Raw genomic sequence first — 18,070 nt, 5'->3', positions numbered from 1 at the left:
ATGGAAAGTGCTCATAATAGATATTAAAGATTGTTTCTTTTCTATACCTCTAAGCTCCAAGGACAGGGAAAGATTTGCTTTTACTTTGCCAGCTATTAACCATGAACAACCCGATGCCAGATTTCAGTGGAAGGTCCTCCCTCAAGGAATGGCAAATAGCCCCACCATATGTCAACTGTACATTCAGCGAGCGTTAGACCCAATTCCTAAGACCTATCCCACGCTAAAGATCATCCATTACATGGATGACATCCTTCTTTGCTCCCCACAACCAGCGGAAATAGAAGAAGCATATATAGATCTCACTAGATCCCTAGAAAATTGGAGACTGAATATAGCAAGCGAGAAGGTCCAAAAATCTAGTGTTAGCAAATTCCTAGGAGCAACCATTTACACAGATGTAATTTGCCCCCAAAAGCTTGAGATAAGACATAATCAATTGTGAAATTTGAATGACTTCCAAAAACTCCTAGGGGATATTAATTGGTTGCGCCCATACTTAAAGATACCCACCACTAAATTGACTCCACTATTTAAAACCCTAGAAGGAGACCCACAACTAACGTCACCGCGCTCCCTCACACCTGAGGCATTACAAGCCATTCGCAAAGTAGAACAGGCTTTGATGACAGCACAATTAAATAGAGTGCAATCGAATGAACCCTTTGAGTTGTGTGTGCTTCCCACCCCGGAGCTGCCAACAGCAGTTTTATGGCAGCACGGCCCACTGATCTGGATCCATCCCCAAGCCTCTCAGGCTAGGACAATAGAGTACTATCCGGCAGCCGTGGCCAAACTTGCTTTGAGAGGAGTAAAAACCTCCATGACACATTTCGGAGAGGCTCCAGCTAAAATTATAACCCCTTACAGCGTAGAACAGATACAAGTATTATGTGCTATGAACGATGATTGGGCCATACTTGCTTACAGTTTCTCAGGAACCTTTGATAATCATTTCCCTAAACATCCCCTCATCAACTTCGCCAAAAATCATCTCCTAGTATTTCCTCGGGTCACTAGCCTAACCCCGCTGCCTCATGGAAAAACAGTTTACACAGACGGGTCTAAGACAGGCACAGGTGCCTATGTCCATGATGGCAAAGTTGTGACAAAAGGCTACACGCCTGACACTCCACAAATAGTGGAATGTCGCATAGTCTTAGAGGTCCTACAAATCTTTCCTGAACCTTTAAATATTGTGTCTGACTCCTGTTATGTAATTAATGCAGTCAAATCTCTAGAAGTGGCCGGGCTAATCAAAGCGTCCAGCCCAGTAGCCACTTTGTTCAAACAGATACAATCAGCACTACTTCATAGGCAATCTCCTTTGTATATAACTCATATCAGAGCACATTCAGGCCTTCCCGGGCCTATGACCCAAGGCAACCACCTAGCAGACCTCGCAACCAGAAATATAGCTTTTCCCCTGCTAGACCCTATCACCACAGCTTCAAAATTCCATACACAATTTCATGTCACTGCCGAAACACTGCGCAAGTGGTTTAGCATAACCAGGGCCGAAGCTAGGAACATTGTCCTTAGCTGCCAACATTGCTGCAGCTTCCTTCCCACACCTCATGTTGGGATCAACCCCAGAGGTATTAGGCCTTTACAAGTTTGGCAAATGGATGTGACGCATATTTCATCTTTTGGGAAACTGAAATATGTACATGTATCCGTGGATACTTGTTCAGGAGTCATCTTTGCCTCCCCATTGTCAGGAGAGAAAGCTTCCCATGTCATCCAGCACTGCCTTGAGGCTTGGAGCGCATGGGGGTTACCACAGATTCTGAAAACAGACAATGGCCCAGCCTATACCTCTACAAAATTTGCTCAATTTTGTCATCACATGGGGATAAAACATATCACTGGCCTTCCCTACAACCCACAGGGTCAAGGGATTGTGGAACGCGCGAACCGCACGCTCAAATCCTATTTACTTAAACAAAAAGGGGGAATTGAAGATATACCCCCCACACCAAAAACTGCCATAGCCCTAGCACTTTTCACTATAAATTTTTTGAATCTGGATGCTCAAGGCCATACAGCAGCGGATCGCCATAATCAGTGGCCAAAAGACCCACAAGAACTAGTAAAATGGAAGGACGTGTTATCTAACCAATGGAAGGGCCCGGATCCAATCATAATCAGATCCAGGGGAGCTGTGTGTGTTTTCCCCCAGGGTGAAGAAAATCCCTTCTGGATCCCGGAGCGCCTAACGAGGAAAGTCCTAAACAAAGGAGATGACTTCGCTATACCTCCTGACCCTGCTCCTGACACTGGAGACCCCGACTCAGGGAGTATTGAGATGGGGAATCCTGTCTGCCTTTCCTAAGCCTATGCCTGTCCGTTTCAATGCAACCGTTTTTCCGCGCTTTTTCACTACCAATGCTAGTATGAACTTGCCCTACTTAGTTAAAGACACCCTAGTAGCTCCCCTGGGAGAAAACCGATCCTTCGTAACTAATGGGTCATTATGCTTCACTACTCAGAATCTAGCTGGCTGTATCTCCCTGAAACGGAGGAAATACGGATGGTTCAGTGACATAATTCTAGAGGCCAGTGGCCTCCCCGTTATGTCAGCTAAATTTGAAGGGCCTAATAAGGAAGGGAGCCCGCCCTATAAGAACATGACTATCCACCAGATGGTTCTCTGGATCAATGGCACATTTGTACACTCTCCCAGGAACAATTCCACCGACAGGCCTCGTCAACCCAAATATGCCTCCCATTGTGTGGGCGACTATGAGGGAGAGCTGTGGCCCTGGACTGACTGTCAGTCAACTGTAGTAACGTGGGCAACTGAGAGGCAGGAGTTTACCATCTCCCCAGATATGGAGGGACGGCCAGCCAATGAGGCTTGGTGGCCAGTAAAGGTGCTCGAAGGCGAGTTTCGTCAGCAGCTGAGCATGAACCCCTTCCATAAATAGATGCTGTGTGGAGTCAATGGCTCGTGTACCGACCTCTCCCCCTTTTCCGCCCTCCAGGGTGGGGGAATCGGTGTAAAAAATATCACCTTTTGGTGCGAGAATAACCACATGCGCGCACACTGGAACATGATCATGACCCATAACAACGAGAACTACACGTGTTCAGCAAAATCAGGTCCAGAGTCACCTAATTCCCTTTTTCCACCTTCTCCAGTATGCGTATACCCCCCATTTCTGTTTATCTTATCCAATAGTAGCTTTGACTCCTGCTCCAATGAAACCTGCTTTCTGTCTCAGTGTTGGGATGCGCGTAACTTTACCAATGCTTTGGTAGTCCGCATCCCCCGTTGGGTCCCTGTTCCCGTAGACGCCCCTAACACCATGACTCTGTTTCGAGAAAGGCGCGATTTCGGTGTTACAGCTGCCACAGTGCTCCTGATCTCCGCGACCGCGGTCGCAGCCACCGCCGCTGGTATAGCTTTAGACACCTCCATCAAATCGGCTACAGAGCTCAATAACCTTGCAGCCTCAGTAGCTTCTGCCCTGGACCAACAGTCCACACTTGATGGCAAACTGAAAGGAGGAATAATGATCCTCAATCAACGCATAGATCTCGTGGAGGAACAAATAGAGGTGCTCTGGCAAATGGCCCAATTGGGATGTGAGCGGAAATATCGTGCATCACTAGCATTCAATATAAAAATTTTACACGGGCAGCTAATCTGTCACGAGACCTGTCCCAGTATCTTTCAGGAAACTGGTCCCAAGACTTCGATGGGACACTAGAAGAGCTGCGGCGAGAAATTATCCACATCAACTCCACCCGTCTAGATATCTCCGTAGCGGAAGGACTCTCTTCCTGGTTCCTCAGAGCTCTCTCCCACGTCAAGGAGTGGGCGGGCATGGCTGGGATGGGCGTGTTCCTGCTTGGAGGTCTCATGCTCTTACTCTGGTTGTTATGCAGACTCCGCAACCAACATAAGCAGGACAAGGTGATCCTTGCTCAAGCCCTAATGGCGATAGACGTTGGCGCCTCTCCCCAAGTGTGGCTCAACATGCTTAAGAAGGAAGCTCGGCTTTAGCTTGAGGTAGCTCTTGCACCCTGAGCCCATGTGGCACTGCACCAGGCCCGAGTACCTCAATGCTTAATCACAGCTTTCTTTAAGAAGCTCATGGTGCAAGAGGGTTGAGAAAAAGGGTCCAAACCCTTTGTACCAAGCGGTCCCAACGCCAGCCAGAGGATGCGAGGCAAAGCACTGCAAGAGGTCTTGGACCCCTCTGAGAGGCATGCCTGACTGCATAGGGGTAGATGCCCAGAACCCCTCTCCAAAAAGGGGGCATCAGGAAGTATGATGGAGGTCAAGCCTCTGTCTCCGCCTCTGCTGGCAAGTTCCGCCTTGAGCTTCTGTTAGACAAAAAAGGGGGAGATGTTGGCAGCCGTGCTCAGAAAATAGCGCCCAATGCAGGGCAGCCGGAAGGCCCCGAACTTCCTAATGACAAATCATCCCACACCACTAAACTACATGCTAATTGTGCCTTGGCATAAGGACCAATGAGACCCACCAAATGGTTATGCTAATAAGGCATATGGAGCCGCACCAACCAGGTCAGAGCATGAGAACTATATAAGCAAGCCTCTCCTTCCCCTCTGGGTCCTGCCCAACTCATTTGTTTCACAAAGAGCTGAAGAATAAAGCTTTCTGCAGAAGAATCCTGCTGTTGTTGCATGCTGTTCTTGCCGGCGAGGACAGGGCACGCGACAACAAAGCTTTATTTCTCACAGCTGTGTTTATAATAGCCCAAAACTATAAAGAGCCCAACCCAAAGATCCATTAACAGGTGAATGGATAAAAAAATTATGGTATGTTCACACATGGAATACCACTCAGCAATAAAAAGAGATAAACTATTGGTACATACAACATGAATAAATATCAAAAATTTTACTCTGAGTGAAAGAAGTCAGTCACAAAAGGGCAAATACTGTATGATTCCATTTATATGAAATTCTAGAATGGGCAAAACTACTCTACAGTGACAAGAAGTACAGCAGAGGTTTCTTGGGGCCAGGGATGGGATGGAGCTGATTGCAAAGGCACATGAGGGAACTTTCTGGGTAATGGAAATATTCTGTATCTTGAGTAAAATGGTAGTTATATGGGTCTTTACATTTTTCAAAACTCAAACATTTAAAATAAGTACACTTTAATATATATTTATGTTGAAATTTAGTTATTTATAACTAAATTATGTTGATTATTTTAAAATGATAGACTCAACTGGTAAATCATTGTTCTTCCCTCTTTTTTTTTTCCTTAGTTACAGGCATGATGCCTGGAGGCACAGCAGCTACCTTGTGACTATGAGATAACAAGCATGAGGACAAGACTAAACACAAGTATTACAGGTCCAAGCTCGTGCCACTCACCGTACCACATGCCAATAAGTTGAGACGAAGTGTTGGGACAAGAAAAGAGATTTTACTCAGAAAGCCAGCAGGGTGAGAAGATGGTGGACTAATGTTCTAAAGAATCATCTTAACTTAGAGCTGATTTCAAGATTTTTTTTATATTAGGGGAGGGGGGAACAGGAGAGAGTTGAGGTCAGGAGGTGACAATCAACCTCTGATATCTGGACTTCAGCTAGGGTCTGACAAGGGTGATGAAACTCCTGTCCTTAGTTGACTACAGTCATTTTGTTGACATGGGTCAGGCCATGATGTTCCTGTAAGTCCTTGACAATCAGTCATCATTCTAGACATATTTCTTTATCTTCCCACCAGAGGCGAGTTTCAGGAAAGGGTCTGGTTGCATCAATCTTAAGTCATAGCAAAATTCCTTTTGATAATTAACAAGTCCATGTGCAGGGTTGAAGCCTCAGCAGAAGCTTTCTGACCCAAAAATTAAGCAGCAAAGGAGACAGATACAATATGAATGCAGAGATGCCAACCTTTGCACTGTTACATGAAGACAAAGCCTAAATCTGAGGACAGCAGAGGAAAGAAGGAAAGAACCTGGTGCTTGAGGCCATTTTTTAGCTGCCATACCATCCTTAGACTGCCAACCTCCAGACCTTCCTGTTGCTACTGTAATGGGTTTTGTTATTTCAGCCATATTAATTCTCAACCAAAATACAAAATCCCTCCATCCAGAAGATTTCCACTCCATCTTTACTTTTCATAAACTAAGGATGCATCCCTCCTCCTCCAGAATCCCAAACCAAAGACTCAAGCATAACCTTCAAAGGTGCATTTTGAAAATGGGGACTAAGTGAAGTTAATTATGCTGCTCCTCAAGATTACTATAATTCTTAGTCAAGATGGCATCATGGAGTACTCAAAAAGGGCCGAAAGGAGTTGGGAAAACAGACTGAGAAACAGCATAGACATCTTAAGAGACGGCAAGAAAATGCAGGGAAGAATCCACAGCTGGTATAGATGGGAATGAAACTGGATAGGTAAGCAGTAGCCAATTTATGCCGAGCTTTCTCGCATTATACTTGTACAATGTTATATAGACTAGTTCTACAAGTGATGTTTTAGGCAGCATCATTGTTAGTGAAACATAAACGTTTCTCCCTTAACATCAAATAGGCATCTCAAAACTAACATAACCAAATCAGAACTCTTCTCACCCCTAGCCCTGCTTCTAACCTAGCCTTCTCAAGTCTGGAAATGGCAAAACTCATTCTCGCAACATGTAAGTTCATTGTTCTGGGAGTCATCCTTAACTCCTCCCTCCCTCAAACCTGACATCTAACCTATCAGCAACTCCTGATGGTTCTACCAACAAAATGTGTCCCCAATCCAACTTCCACCGCTACCACCATCATCCCTTCAGGCTACCTGAATACCCTCATAATTGACATTTTTACATCCATTCTTGACCCCTTTCCTCCACAGGGCAGCCAGTGATCATTTTTCAAACATAAATCAGGTCATGTCTCTCCCTTGATCCAAAACCTCCATGATTTTTTGCCAGCTACTTTCCTGGTCATTACTAATCCTTCCCCCTACTCCCGATTCTTGGGACAAGTAACATGTACAGCTACAATCTCCATTTCCCAGGTTTCCTTTCAGTTAGGGAAGCCATGTGATCCAGTTCTAACCAATGAGACAGAAGAAGAAATCACTGTATAGGGATTCTAAGAAAGTCAATTTTCCTGAGAAAAGGGGGAGACTGTGGTACCATATATCCTTTGACCTTTGTTGTTCCCCTTTGTTCCTGCCTAGAAAGCAAATACCCAGATGTAGAGCAGCCATGCCAAAGATGTTGAGACAGGGAGGGAAAAGGGATCTTGCTCCTTGAGCAGCTCCATCAGTCCTTGAAGACCCATACTTGGATTCCTTGTTATGTGAGAAAAAAATAAATCCCTTAGGTGGTTAAATTGTTGTGGTGGAGCTTCTATTATATGTAGCCAAATACAATCCTGGCACAAGGTTCCCATCAGCCTTTAGAATATAAATTCCCAAAATCCTACATGATCCTTCCAACAGCGTCCCTTACCACTCTCTCCCTTATTCTTCCTGCATGGGACTCATGAACCCTTTGGGCTGTTCCTGGAACATGCCAACTTTATATCCGTCTCAACCTTTTGCCCTTGCTGTTCTGCTAGAATGCCCTTCCCCCACTTCTTTGAAGCCCCTCTTTACTCAACTTTCTGCTTTAATATCATCTCTGTTCCAAGGTCTTGCCTTGACTACTTCATCCAAAATTGGCTCCTTCACTTTTTAATGCTTTAGTGACTTATTTTTATTCACAGTACTCACCCCTCCCTAAAACAGTCTCTACCTGAAAATATTTTTCATTAACTTGTTTACTTAATGTCCACCTACTCCACTAGAATGAAAGCCTCAAGAGATACAGGCACATCCCCAGTACCTAGAAGACAGCCCGGTGTTAAGTAGCCATTCAAAAGATATTTATTTAATCAAATCAATCAACAAATGACATCTTGAAATTGAGGTGGCCTCTTCCTTACAATTCACTCAGCACTCCTTTGTAATACAAAGACTATGTAACTATTTACCCAAAATTAAAGATTTGGTATCGGGTTTATTTTGGTATTTTTTGTCATGCCAGCACTTTTTTGGGCTAGCACATTTTCTGTTGGCACTCTTGGCACATAGACACTAAATTTCATAACCTCACCTGAAATTTGGGACCGGCCCTGTAACTTAAGGCTGATCTAATGACTGAATTCAGTATCAATGCGTCCAGACACCTATACTGACACTGAACGCCAGGGGCATTAGTTTCTCCCAAATCATCCAAATGACGGTGAATGATGAGTCCATTTACAGACCAGGGACTCGTTTTTCCCTGACCTTTTCTAGACTGGCCCAGGGCCGTGAGCAATCCGTCCGCAATGTGGACAGTGCCAATGCCCAGTGGTGACAGCATCAGAAGGCCCTGGGCCAACCCAGCTCACATGATACAAGGCCAGTTTGAGCTCTCGGGGATACACGGAGGTATGGTTAGGTACCCGCAATCCGCCCACTTCCTACAAAGAGAGAAGCCGGACTCGCAGGCTCTGAGGTCCTCCCTGTCATAGGCGAACCTAGAAGCGGGTTTTTGCTTTCTTCGTACCCTCTCCCCAGCCTTGCACTCCCGGTTTTGACCCCAGGCCCGCGCAGCCCAAACCCGCACGCCGGGGACCGCCCACTCCCGTCGGCCCCCGCGGCCACCCTCGTCGCCTTGGAAACGAAGGCAGCCAATCCGTGCAGCGGGTTACGCTCCACCCTGACAACAGCGCCGGTGGCACTTCGTTGTGGTGGGTTCCGCGGCCCTGCGGGCGGCAGACTGCGATGCTGAAGGCCAAGATCCTTTTCGTGGGGCCATGCGAGGTGAGGCGGGGCGGCGAGGGCGGCAGGCGGGCGCGGGGGAGCCTGTAGGAAGCGGGAACAGCCCCACAGCACCCACCCCGGTGTGCGCCGCTGGCCTCAGCGTGAACTCAGCGCTCCCCGAACTTGACCAGGTCTTACTGAGGCCCGAAGGCCCAAGGTAGTGAGTGGCGTGATGGAATCAGAGCCTAGGTCTCAACGACTGTCCTCTGCACCCGAGTTTGTCTCTAATGAATATGTCTGTGGGACAAGACAACGAGAAAGGGGAGAAGCTGGATTATTACATGGTCGTGGAATAATTGGCTATTAACGCATGTGTGGTGGTGGTAATGGGGATTAAATCTACATAGGTACTAGGTACTTAAGACCGTGCACCAGAATAAAATTCAGATGAACTAAAGCTAAACGTGTGAAACAAACATCGTGGAAGTAGTAGGTCAATATTCTTCAACTTCAGTACGTATCAGAATTGACTGAAGGACTTGTTAAGAAAACAACTTGCCAGTATTATCCCAGAGTTTTGATTCAGTAGGTCTGGAAGGGGCCTGAGAATTTACATTTTGCTGATGCTCTCCAGGGAGCACACACTGAGAACCACTGTAGTAGATGAATATATGAAGAGATATGTTTTAAATCTTGAGACGGAAGGTCTTAAGCACAACACAAAAATGAAGAAGCCTTAAAAGAAACGAAGTGAAGTTAAAGCCCGGGGCAAGTATCTGAAAAATATATTACAAAGAAAGGTGTAATAGGTAGAACATATAAGGAAAGTTTAAAAGTCAGTAAAGAAGAGAGAAATAGCTCCATAGAAAATTGAGCGAAAGCTCCACACACAAGAAATAATTGACCAGAAGGTATAAGATGCTCAGCCTCACAATCAACAGGAACCCAAATTAAAACAAGAAGTGACACTTCTTTGCCCATCAGATTGGATGGAAAAGGTTTAAAAGACAGACAACACACAGCATTAGGTTGCTTGCTAGGAACTGAGTATCTAGGATTCTATTGATCGGGCTTTAAATCAATAACAGCTTTTTTGGCAACCCAATGATTAAACTGTAAAATGTGTGTACTTTTAGTACAGCAATTACATTTCTCAGAACCAACTGTAGCTAATGCTTGTCCATGTTACCCGTGAATCATGTACACTATTCAACAGCGGAAGAGCCCCTAGGTACCCATCAACAAGAGAATGTCTCAATAAGCTAAAGTACATTCTCACTTTAGAGGATGGTGCAGCACTTACGGAAAAAGGCAAGTCTGTGCGTCCTGCCCTGGAGAGCTCTCCAAGACAGAAACTCATAAGTGAAACTGACAAGTAGTAACAACAGCACAGAATTATGAATAGCAAACCAAGCATACATATTTTCCTGTTTAATGGTAAATCTCAAACATATGCAAAGGGAGACAGAACAATAAACTCCTAGTATCCATTACGCAGCTTCAACAACAAAATATGTTTCTGTATATACATATCTCCCTCTTGTTCACTACTCTTCAGATTTACCAGTCTTCCTGTTCCTTTAACATGCTATGCCAGTTTCAGCCCTGATGCCTTTGAACTGGCTGTTCCTCTACTTGGAAGCCTTGGTTGACTCATTGTCTTTCAAATCTTAGATTAAACGTCATCTATTCAGCCTTCCCTGACCACTCAATTCAGAGTCTCTATCACGTTACCCTGCTTTATTTTTATCCCAGTACTTATCACTACTGCATCTTAGTGATTCAACAGCACCTGGCACAAAACAGACACTGAAAAATTATTTATGTGCCTGAGTCACAGTCAGGTTCTTCTTTTTCCCATAAGAACCCTCCCCCACCAATAAGTTGGTTTTGGGCAACTTGTATACATAAACTTTAAGGGCCTGGATAAAATATAGAAGTACACTTTTATAATGTTTTATGTATTGATGTAGCTGTACACACATTTAAGTGTACATTAAGATATATATTAACTTGGAAATGCTGTATTACTCAGTTCTTGCATTTCATGACAAGGCCCCTCACCTTTGACACCCGAGTCATCTTCACGACTAATAGAGCCACTTTCTGAGCCCCATAACAAAGCATATCATCTGAGCGCAGCACTTTTTGAATCTGTGTCTGACCCTCTTCCTGGAAATGTATTCCAGTCCAAAGAATCATTCTTATAACATCAGGCTCTTTGGTCAGGCTCTTTGCTTTATTTGTCCATCCTATAGATAAGTATTCATGATCTATGCAAGCATAGCCACTTACTGTTAGTTTTAAGTGACATTCAAGGTATGAGGCCACATCCTTAGGAAAAATTATTAAAACACTGTTAAGTCTTGTCCCCCCACTCTCCTTTTCTGATCTTGCCACATAACTTCTGCAAGTCTCCCAAACTGGCTATGAGTGAGGTCATTCTAGTCAAGCCATTGCTCAAGACAGAGATAGAGCAGAGCATAGTTTTTGATAAGGACTCAAGTGTAAGAGATTTCCTTTCTTCTAAGAAATAATTTGCAGAAGAAAAAAACTTATGTCCAAGCATGTACAGTATTTGTTAAATGAATGGTGCCAATATACAGAAAAGATCTGAAAAACAGATCATGGTTGGCACCTTTGGGGTAGGGGGTGGAACAGACACAGGTGGATACTTTGGGTGGAGGGACCAGGTGAGCTGTTTTGTTAATTTCCTTAAATAGGAATATGTCATGCTTGTATTGTCTAGAAGGAGAAACAGCCCTATGTGAGAGTGTGGCACAGCCAGCCAGGAGACCCCAGACCTGGGCCCCAGCTCTGACTTTGAACTTCTGTGTGACCTTGAGGAACTCTCTTCCCCTTTCTGGGCCTCATGTCTGTGACAGACTGAGGACAGACATCTTGAAGATGCAGAAAGGAGAAAGCCCTCTGTTAAATTTTTTCCTGTTCTCAGATAAGTTACCTGAGAGCCAGCCAGGGAAATCAGTGGGTAATGTCACCCCGTGGCAGAGCCAGCACTGGAACCCCTTGCTTCCTGGGTCCCAGGCGGGGCTGTGCCTGCCACGTAGAGCAAGGCGGTGAGGCCCACCCCACCAGAGAGAGCCCTCCGCCTGGGTGATCTTGGGTGACCTGTACTCTGTCATTGTACCCGGTTCCGAGCTAGCTGTTGGAGGCTCGCGTATGGTTTACTTCTTGGCTCTTCAGCAAAGATTTTTTATTATCTTCATCTTCACAGAGTGGAAAAACTGTTTTGGCCAACTTCCTGACAGAATCTTCTAACATCGCCGAATACAACCCAACCCAAGGAGTGAGGTGAGCCCTGCAGAACTGTCCCCCGGAGAGTCCTGGTCTGCCACCCACCCTGTACCTTTGGTGATGGTAGCCTTCCAAAAGGCTGTATCCGGAGTACAGATGCCACTGTTTCTGTTTTTAGGATCCTGGAATTTGAGAACCCACACGTTACCAGCAGCAACAAAGGCACGGGGTGTGAATTTGAGCTGTGGGATTGTGGTGGCGATCCAAAGTACGTTTCCTTTGAAGCAGGTTTGCTTCATCAAATGATTCAAAGCTCAGCTGCCTGCCAGGCACCTTGGACTCGGCCTAGCATTCTTATGAGCATTTATGAGGGGCTTGATCAATTATTTGATGACATGCATTGCTCTTGAAACCTTAGCGATCAGGTTCTGATACAATGGGAAGTCACCCATCAATTATTAATACTTAGAGATTATTTCTAAAGTCCACAGTGAGAAACCCAGAACCACCTAAGATTCACTCTAGAAGCCCCTTTTGCCTTGTAGGTTCGAGTCTTGCTGGCCAGCCCTAATGAAGGATTCCCACGGAGTGGTGATCATCTTCAATGCTGACATCCCGAGCCACCTGAAGGAAATCGAGATGTGGTATTCCTGCTTTGTCCAGCAGCAGTTCTTACAGGACACCCAGTGTCTGTTAATCGCACACCACAAACCAGGCTCTGGAAGCGTTAAAGGAAACGTGTCTTTGGGTAAGGAGGCTGGCATTCTGCTGTTGGCTTTTGGCTTGGATGTTCTGGGCCAATTTGTATATTGCTCTATGTCTTTGAAACCAGCAGCCCTGTGCAGTTATTGAGCACCTACTGTGTCCTAGACGTTAAATTAGAATTTTTAAAATCACAATTTAAGTCACTGTGTAAATCAGAATTGCCAGGTTGGAAGGTCTGCCGTACCATCCAGGCCAAGATGCAGACACTTTAAAAGCAGGCAGACACTAACAAGGGGAAAAGCCTGGTTTTAGCCACTCATGGGTACCACTAAGAACACTCTTTCCTGACCAGCCTTTTCTCAAGAAAAACTCCAGTTTGCATTTAATACTCACCATCACAGAGGTGACAAAGCGATCATCAGAAATGATTCACAATATTGATAAATCTCTTCCTTTCTGGGGTGAAAACAGAGGATCTGGAAGTGGGAAGGGGCTTATAGAGTCGTTATACTGTTGCCAGGTGGCAATGTGTTGAAACCTCTCTATGCTCCATTATGTCAGGCAATACACAACTTTATTTTTGGACTTTAGAGAAGTCAAATGAATTGGCTGCCATAAGACTCAGATCATTTAGAGCTAGAAATGGCCCCTCGTTAAAAAGTTCACGCCTAAATTACATTATTTTCCTTTTTAAGCGCCACCCTTGAACAAGCTGAAGCTGGTGCACTCACACCTTGAGGATGACCCCGAAGAGATCAGGATGGAATTCATAAAGTATTTAAAAAACATAGTCAACTCAGTATCTGAGAGCAGAGACCGGGAGGAGATGTCAATTATTACCTGACCAGCCTTCATCGGGACTTGCCCACATCCCACAGGAAGCCAGCTGCTTTCCCAGCACAGATTTGAAACCTTACCCAGCTGCTGATGCTTTCTTCTCCCTGTGGCTGTAAAACAAAGTTTCCTTACCTGTCTAAAGGTACTAGTCAGCCAGGGAGTTGAGTCTTACCATCTATCCTCTGTCCTTAGTTCAGCTGAGAAAAGCCTATTATTGAATTCTGATTCCTTCACCCCAGACCTCTCCAAAGAGCTAGAAAACAGGTTTTGTTTCTCCCCCTTCACGTTTGTCAAGTTATAAAAATTGTGGAATTGTAACTGTCATAGCTCAATTATACAGCAGTGGTTGAATCCGTGTGTATTGGTTTGAATGTGATTTTCCTTACTTAATTCACTCAACAAATACCAATTTGTTGAGCATCTACTATGTACTGTGCTGCTCTAGCTGCTGATGGTGTACATTAACAAAACATAAAAACCCTTGTCCTCATGGAGCTGCTAGAATATATTATTTTTATATATGTTAATTATAGAAAATACATTAACTGTATATTTCTAAATAATAGGAAGAGTCAAAAACTTATTAAAAATTGTGGATTCTTCATTTTCTGTAATTGGTCTACATCCCTGCTCCCATCCTCCTGATAATGAGGGGACCTGGAGCACCTATGATGCCAAATGAAGGTACAGTTGATCTTTATTTGTGGATTTTGTGTCTGTGAATTTGCCTACTTGCTAAAATTTATTTGCAACCGCCAAATGAATACTCTTTGAGGTCCATTATCCAGCCTACCACAGCTGCCATTCACTGAGGCATTCATGGAAAAGGAGAAGCAGATTTTTGTGGGGGGGAGATGACAAACAACTAGTCCAAGATGACCCAGCAAATTAGGGACAGGGACAGAACTAGATGCTGCACCCCTGCTCTTTCCAATGTCTCATGGTAAGTGGGCAGATGAGTCCACAGAGGAGCATGGCCAAGAGAGGCACCTCTGAGGTCCATCCTAGTAAAGCAAGAACAGTAGCAGCAGAGCAAGCAACTCCTTTGAAGCCAACTACCCAGAAAAGGGTTTGCAAGTATGTTGCAGACTGCAACTAGCATCTTATTTCTTGACCAGTCAGATGACCAAGTGGGATTCTGAAGCTCTGTTGCAAAGAAAACTAAGACTTACTCATTTACACAGTAACCTGAATGTCCATATCTCAAAACCGTTCAGGAAAGCTCCTGGAGATCGTGATATACTTTTTGTGGAAGACCGTAAGACTCATTTAGCCAAAGGGTAGGCTAAATTGCTACAACAAAGAGTAGAGCTGTGCTGGTAAGAGGGCATCTAAGAGTTAATAAAAATGCAGTACTCCTGATACGCATTGAAAAGAAAACTGTGTGTGTACCACTTAGGAGAATTCCTCTGAACTATGGCTCTGCTAGATCTTGACATCAGCCTTCCCCACCTGATTGTTGAGAATTACATGACATGGTCTTGGCTGATACCTTCTCAACAAGTGTATTCTTTCCTTAAGCAAGAAATAAAAGAATCCACGCTTTAAAAACCAAAACCAAAGAAATTAAATAAATGAGGAGGGAGGAAACTCTCTGCTTTTGAATGTTAAGCACAGATTACATATTTTTGATGTGACTTCTGCTTTATCAGTTAAATAACTCTACATTTACAATATGGGCCATTCTTCCTACTGAAGTTAAAAGCCAGTGGAAATGTTGTATATCTGCCAAGTATTCCCCACTTCAAAAGGGAAGTTCTTGGTGCTTTGATGTGAGCCACACTTCATCTATCTTTCAGCACACTATAGTTCATTCTTATCTAGGTTTTCTGATAGCCTCTAAAGGTATCCCTCCTTTCTCAAAAGCTTCAGTACAGATTTACTCCACACTTAAGGCTGTTTGGATCAGGCATAGTTATAGATCTTAGACATTCAAAGTGTATAAAATAAAAACTTTTACATTTATAGTCTTACTGGAGTTTTGTGATGCACTGTATGTAAGAATCGTCTTTTTTAATCTTTTGTGTGACTTCATAAAGCCCAGAAAACACCTAGCCATGAATTACCCATATTATGTAATGAAATGTTTTGTTCCACAGGAATAGAATTCTAATTTTATCAGAGTATAAGGAATTGGTTTCTACTTTCAGAAATCCAGTTGAAGTACTTTTCAAGAATATTTTACAAATCCAACTACACTTGACATTTATCACCCTTTCAGGGGTGTAACTGCCAAAAACAGGAAATTGTGCTCCACATTTTTTTAAAAAATGACAATGGCTTTACGGTATCACAAATGAGATGAACAATCTGAAGAGGATGATTCTTCTGTATGAGAAGACTAGTAGGAGACAGTAGGTGCGGTCAAATTATTTGCCAGCTAAGGAGCATGGACTTGATTCTATTAACCGTTGGACCTTAAGCAGAACAGGGACAAATACTTCAGTGGCTGCGGAGAGAGTGGGGAAGACTCGGGGCCGGTTGACTAGGAAATGCAGTGTCTGAAATACAGCACTGAGGGTGGGCAGGAAGAAAGAAAAGGATGGACCCCGAAGGTATTTGGAAGGTAAAATTCGTGTTTGAGTGGGCAAGAAGCGGGAGAAAGGCTTTCAAACCCCAGCCTCAGTTTGGCGTCTTATTGTAAGCGCTAAAAGTACGAGTTAACCAATGACTTCATTTCCCACAATCCTTAGGGCAGCGTCGCCTGCATTTCCCAGAGAGCTGTGCGATGTTCGCGCCGGTCTTGAGCGTCCGTCGAAACAAAAAAGGGTAAACCAGGGGAGACGTGGTTCGTAACGTTGCTTTACAACTGAATTTCCAATTCTCATTTCCTCCTCTGTCCCTCTTCTCTAGAGGTTTCACGCTTCTTTGTTGCCCGACTTCAGGAGCCCAAATATCGGGGCACTGTCTCCTCAACAACCTCACGTTACCGTTTCGGAGAGGCTGAACGGAAAGCGAAGCGTGTCCGGAGCTTTCTGGGAAATGTAGTTCAGCCAAGTGACTTGGCCTCCTCGGGTCCCAGAACCAAGGACTGATTGGCGGGGGCGCGTGACCGGTCGGTTTGGAAACCGTGAGGGTGGGAGCTGTTCGGCTCACGGCCACCTGCAGGCCCAGGCCTCGGACCGCCGCAGAGCCACTAGGGCTCTGTGGTAACGGGCTCGCCGCGAAAGACAGAATTGTAGTTGGGCGGGCGCCGGTGCGTGCCCGGGGGTCCCAGTCGCGGCGTTGACGCTCGCCCGCCCGGTCGGAGCGACCTCGGGAGCCCCAGCCCGACTCACCCTTCGGGTGGTGAGGATTGCCGATTGCCACATCGGGGCGAGCTTCTCCCGCTTTACCTGGGCCTCCAGCACACAGGCAGGTGGGCAGCCGCCTAGAAAGGCGATGTCAGCCGCGCCCGCCTCCTCCTACCCGGGCATCGGCTTCTCTCGGCTGAGTCCTGTCCAGGGCTCCCTGGGAGTGCAGTTCGCTGGCGTTTGCGGAGACACACACACACACACACACAGTGGATCATAGGCATGAGAAAGGGATCGAGTGTAAGAGTGTAACCTTTAGAGATCATCTAATCCTCTTCTGTTGAGAAGGAGGAACCGAAGCCCAGAGAGTCAATGATTTACCCCAAATCGATGCTGGGGCCATGGCTGTGTGCTCACGCCTGCATGTCCAACACGAAACACAGTGCCTAGCACAAAACAGGCGCCCAAAAGTTCGTTTAAAAGTGTTATTTCGTGTAAAGGACAGACAGCTGAAATACTTTTTAACAAATTACAAGATTTCTAAAGAGGGAAGTGGACATGTAGATGAAGAGACATACCAGCCAAATGCAACCTGTAGATCTTACTCAGATCATGATTCTAACTACCAACCTTACGATTTTTTTAAATCAGGAAAATGTGAAAATTGGCGCTATTAAGGAATTACTGTCTAAATTTTTTAGCTGTGATAATGCCATTAGGGTTATGCTTTAAAAAGGAAGAGTTTAGGGACACTGCAGATTTTGTGGGTGAAATTTGAGATTCGCTCGAGAAATATCCAGTGGAGGGTGGGGGAGGTGGGGAGAGCAGATGAAAGGAAACTGGCCAAGTGGATAATTATTGGAAGTGGACCCGGGTGCAGTGGGATCACTCTAAACTATTCTCTCTATTATTATATATACACAAAAGATTTAAGTGCCATTTTAATTCTTACCTGCTAGAGAGACATTCTGAGTTATCAGAAAAAAAGGTATGATGTCTGAGAGAATTTGCTTTAAAGTACTTCACGCACAAAGTGTTGTGGGACATGGAGGAAACAAGAATGGCAGAAAATGAGTAGCTAGGGAAACTGGGTAATGGGTATGTGAGACTTTGTTGTTTTATATTCCCTTTAGTGGGATTGAACATTTCTATAATGAATGGGTTTTATTTAATTTTTCCAACCATATTTTATGTGTTTCAAAAAATTTCTGAAATACGAAGAGTCTCATGAGTTTCTCTGAAACAACCCTCCCACGGCACAAATGAGCCACCTTGGGGGCATCTCCAGGCAAGAATGACCACAGCAGTGGTGGGGTCGGGGGGAC

General features: G+C 44.8%; 1 protein-coding gene across 2 annotated transcripts; it reads left to right on the top strand.

The window, feature by feature from the left end:
• Positions 1-8,620: 8,620 nt before the first annotated feature.
• IFT22 (intraflagellar transport 22) lies at positions 8,621-14,114 on the top strand. 2 transcript variants are annotated; one of them, XM_017658438.3, is made up of 5 exons: positions 8,621-8,775; positions 11,951-12,027; positions 12,149-12,238; positions 12,516-12,718; positions 13,371-14,114. In XM_017658438.3, exons 1-5 carry the CDS (start codon positions 8,737-8,739, stop codon positions 13,517-13,519), a joined length of 558 nt encoding a protein of 185 aa, XP_017513927.1. In that variant the 5' UTR covers positions 8,621-8,736; the 3' UTR covers positions 13,520-14,114. The 2 variants fall into 2 exon arrangements, with proteins under 2 accessions (XP_017513927.1, XP_017513935.1); XM_017658446.3 differs by lacking the exon at positions 12,149-12,238.
• Positions 14,115-18,070: the final 3,956 nt, after the last annotated feature.

This window comes from Manis javanica, chromosome 10 (genome assembly GCF_040802235.1).
Source record: "Manis javanica isolate MJ-LG chromosome 10, MJ_LKY, whole genome shotgun sequence".
In the NCBI taxonomy this organism is placed as follows: Eukaryota; Metazoa; Chordata; class Mammalia; order Pholidota; family Manidae; genus Manis; species Manis javanica.
Note: the sequence above shows the minus strand (reverse complement) of the source record. Positions and strands in the feature narration are given on the sequence as shown.

Excerpts from the sequence above, each read along its gene's own strand:
- IFT22 (XM_017658438.3), top strand. The coding sequence starts at position 8,737 with ATGCTGAAGGCCAAGATCCTTTTCGTGGGGCCATGCGAG. Across the intron at positions 8,776-11,950 it reads TTTTCGTGGGGCCATGCGAG|AGTGGAAAAACTGTTTTGGC; the intron begins GTGAGGCGGGGC and ends TCATCTTCACAG. Across the intron at positions 12,028-12,148 it reads AACCCAACCCAAGGAGTGAG|GATCCTGGAATTTGAGAACC; the intron begins GTGAGCCCTGCA and ends TTCTGTTTTTAG.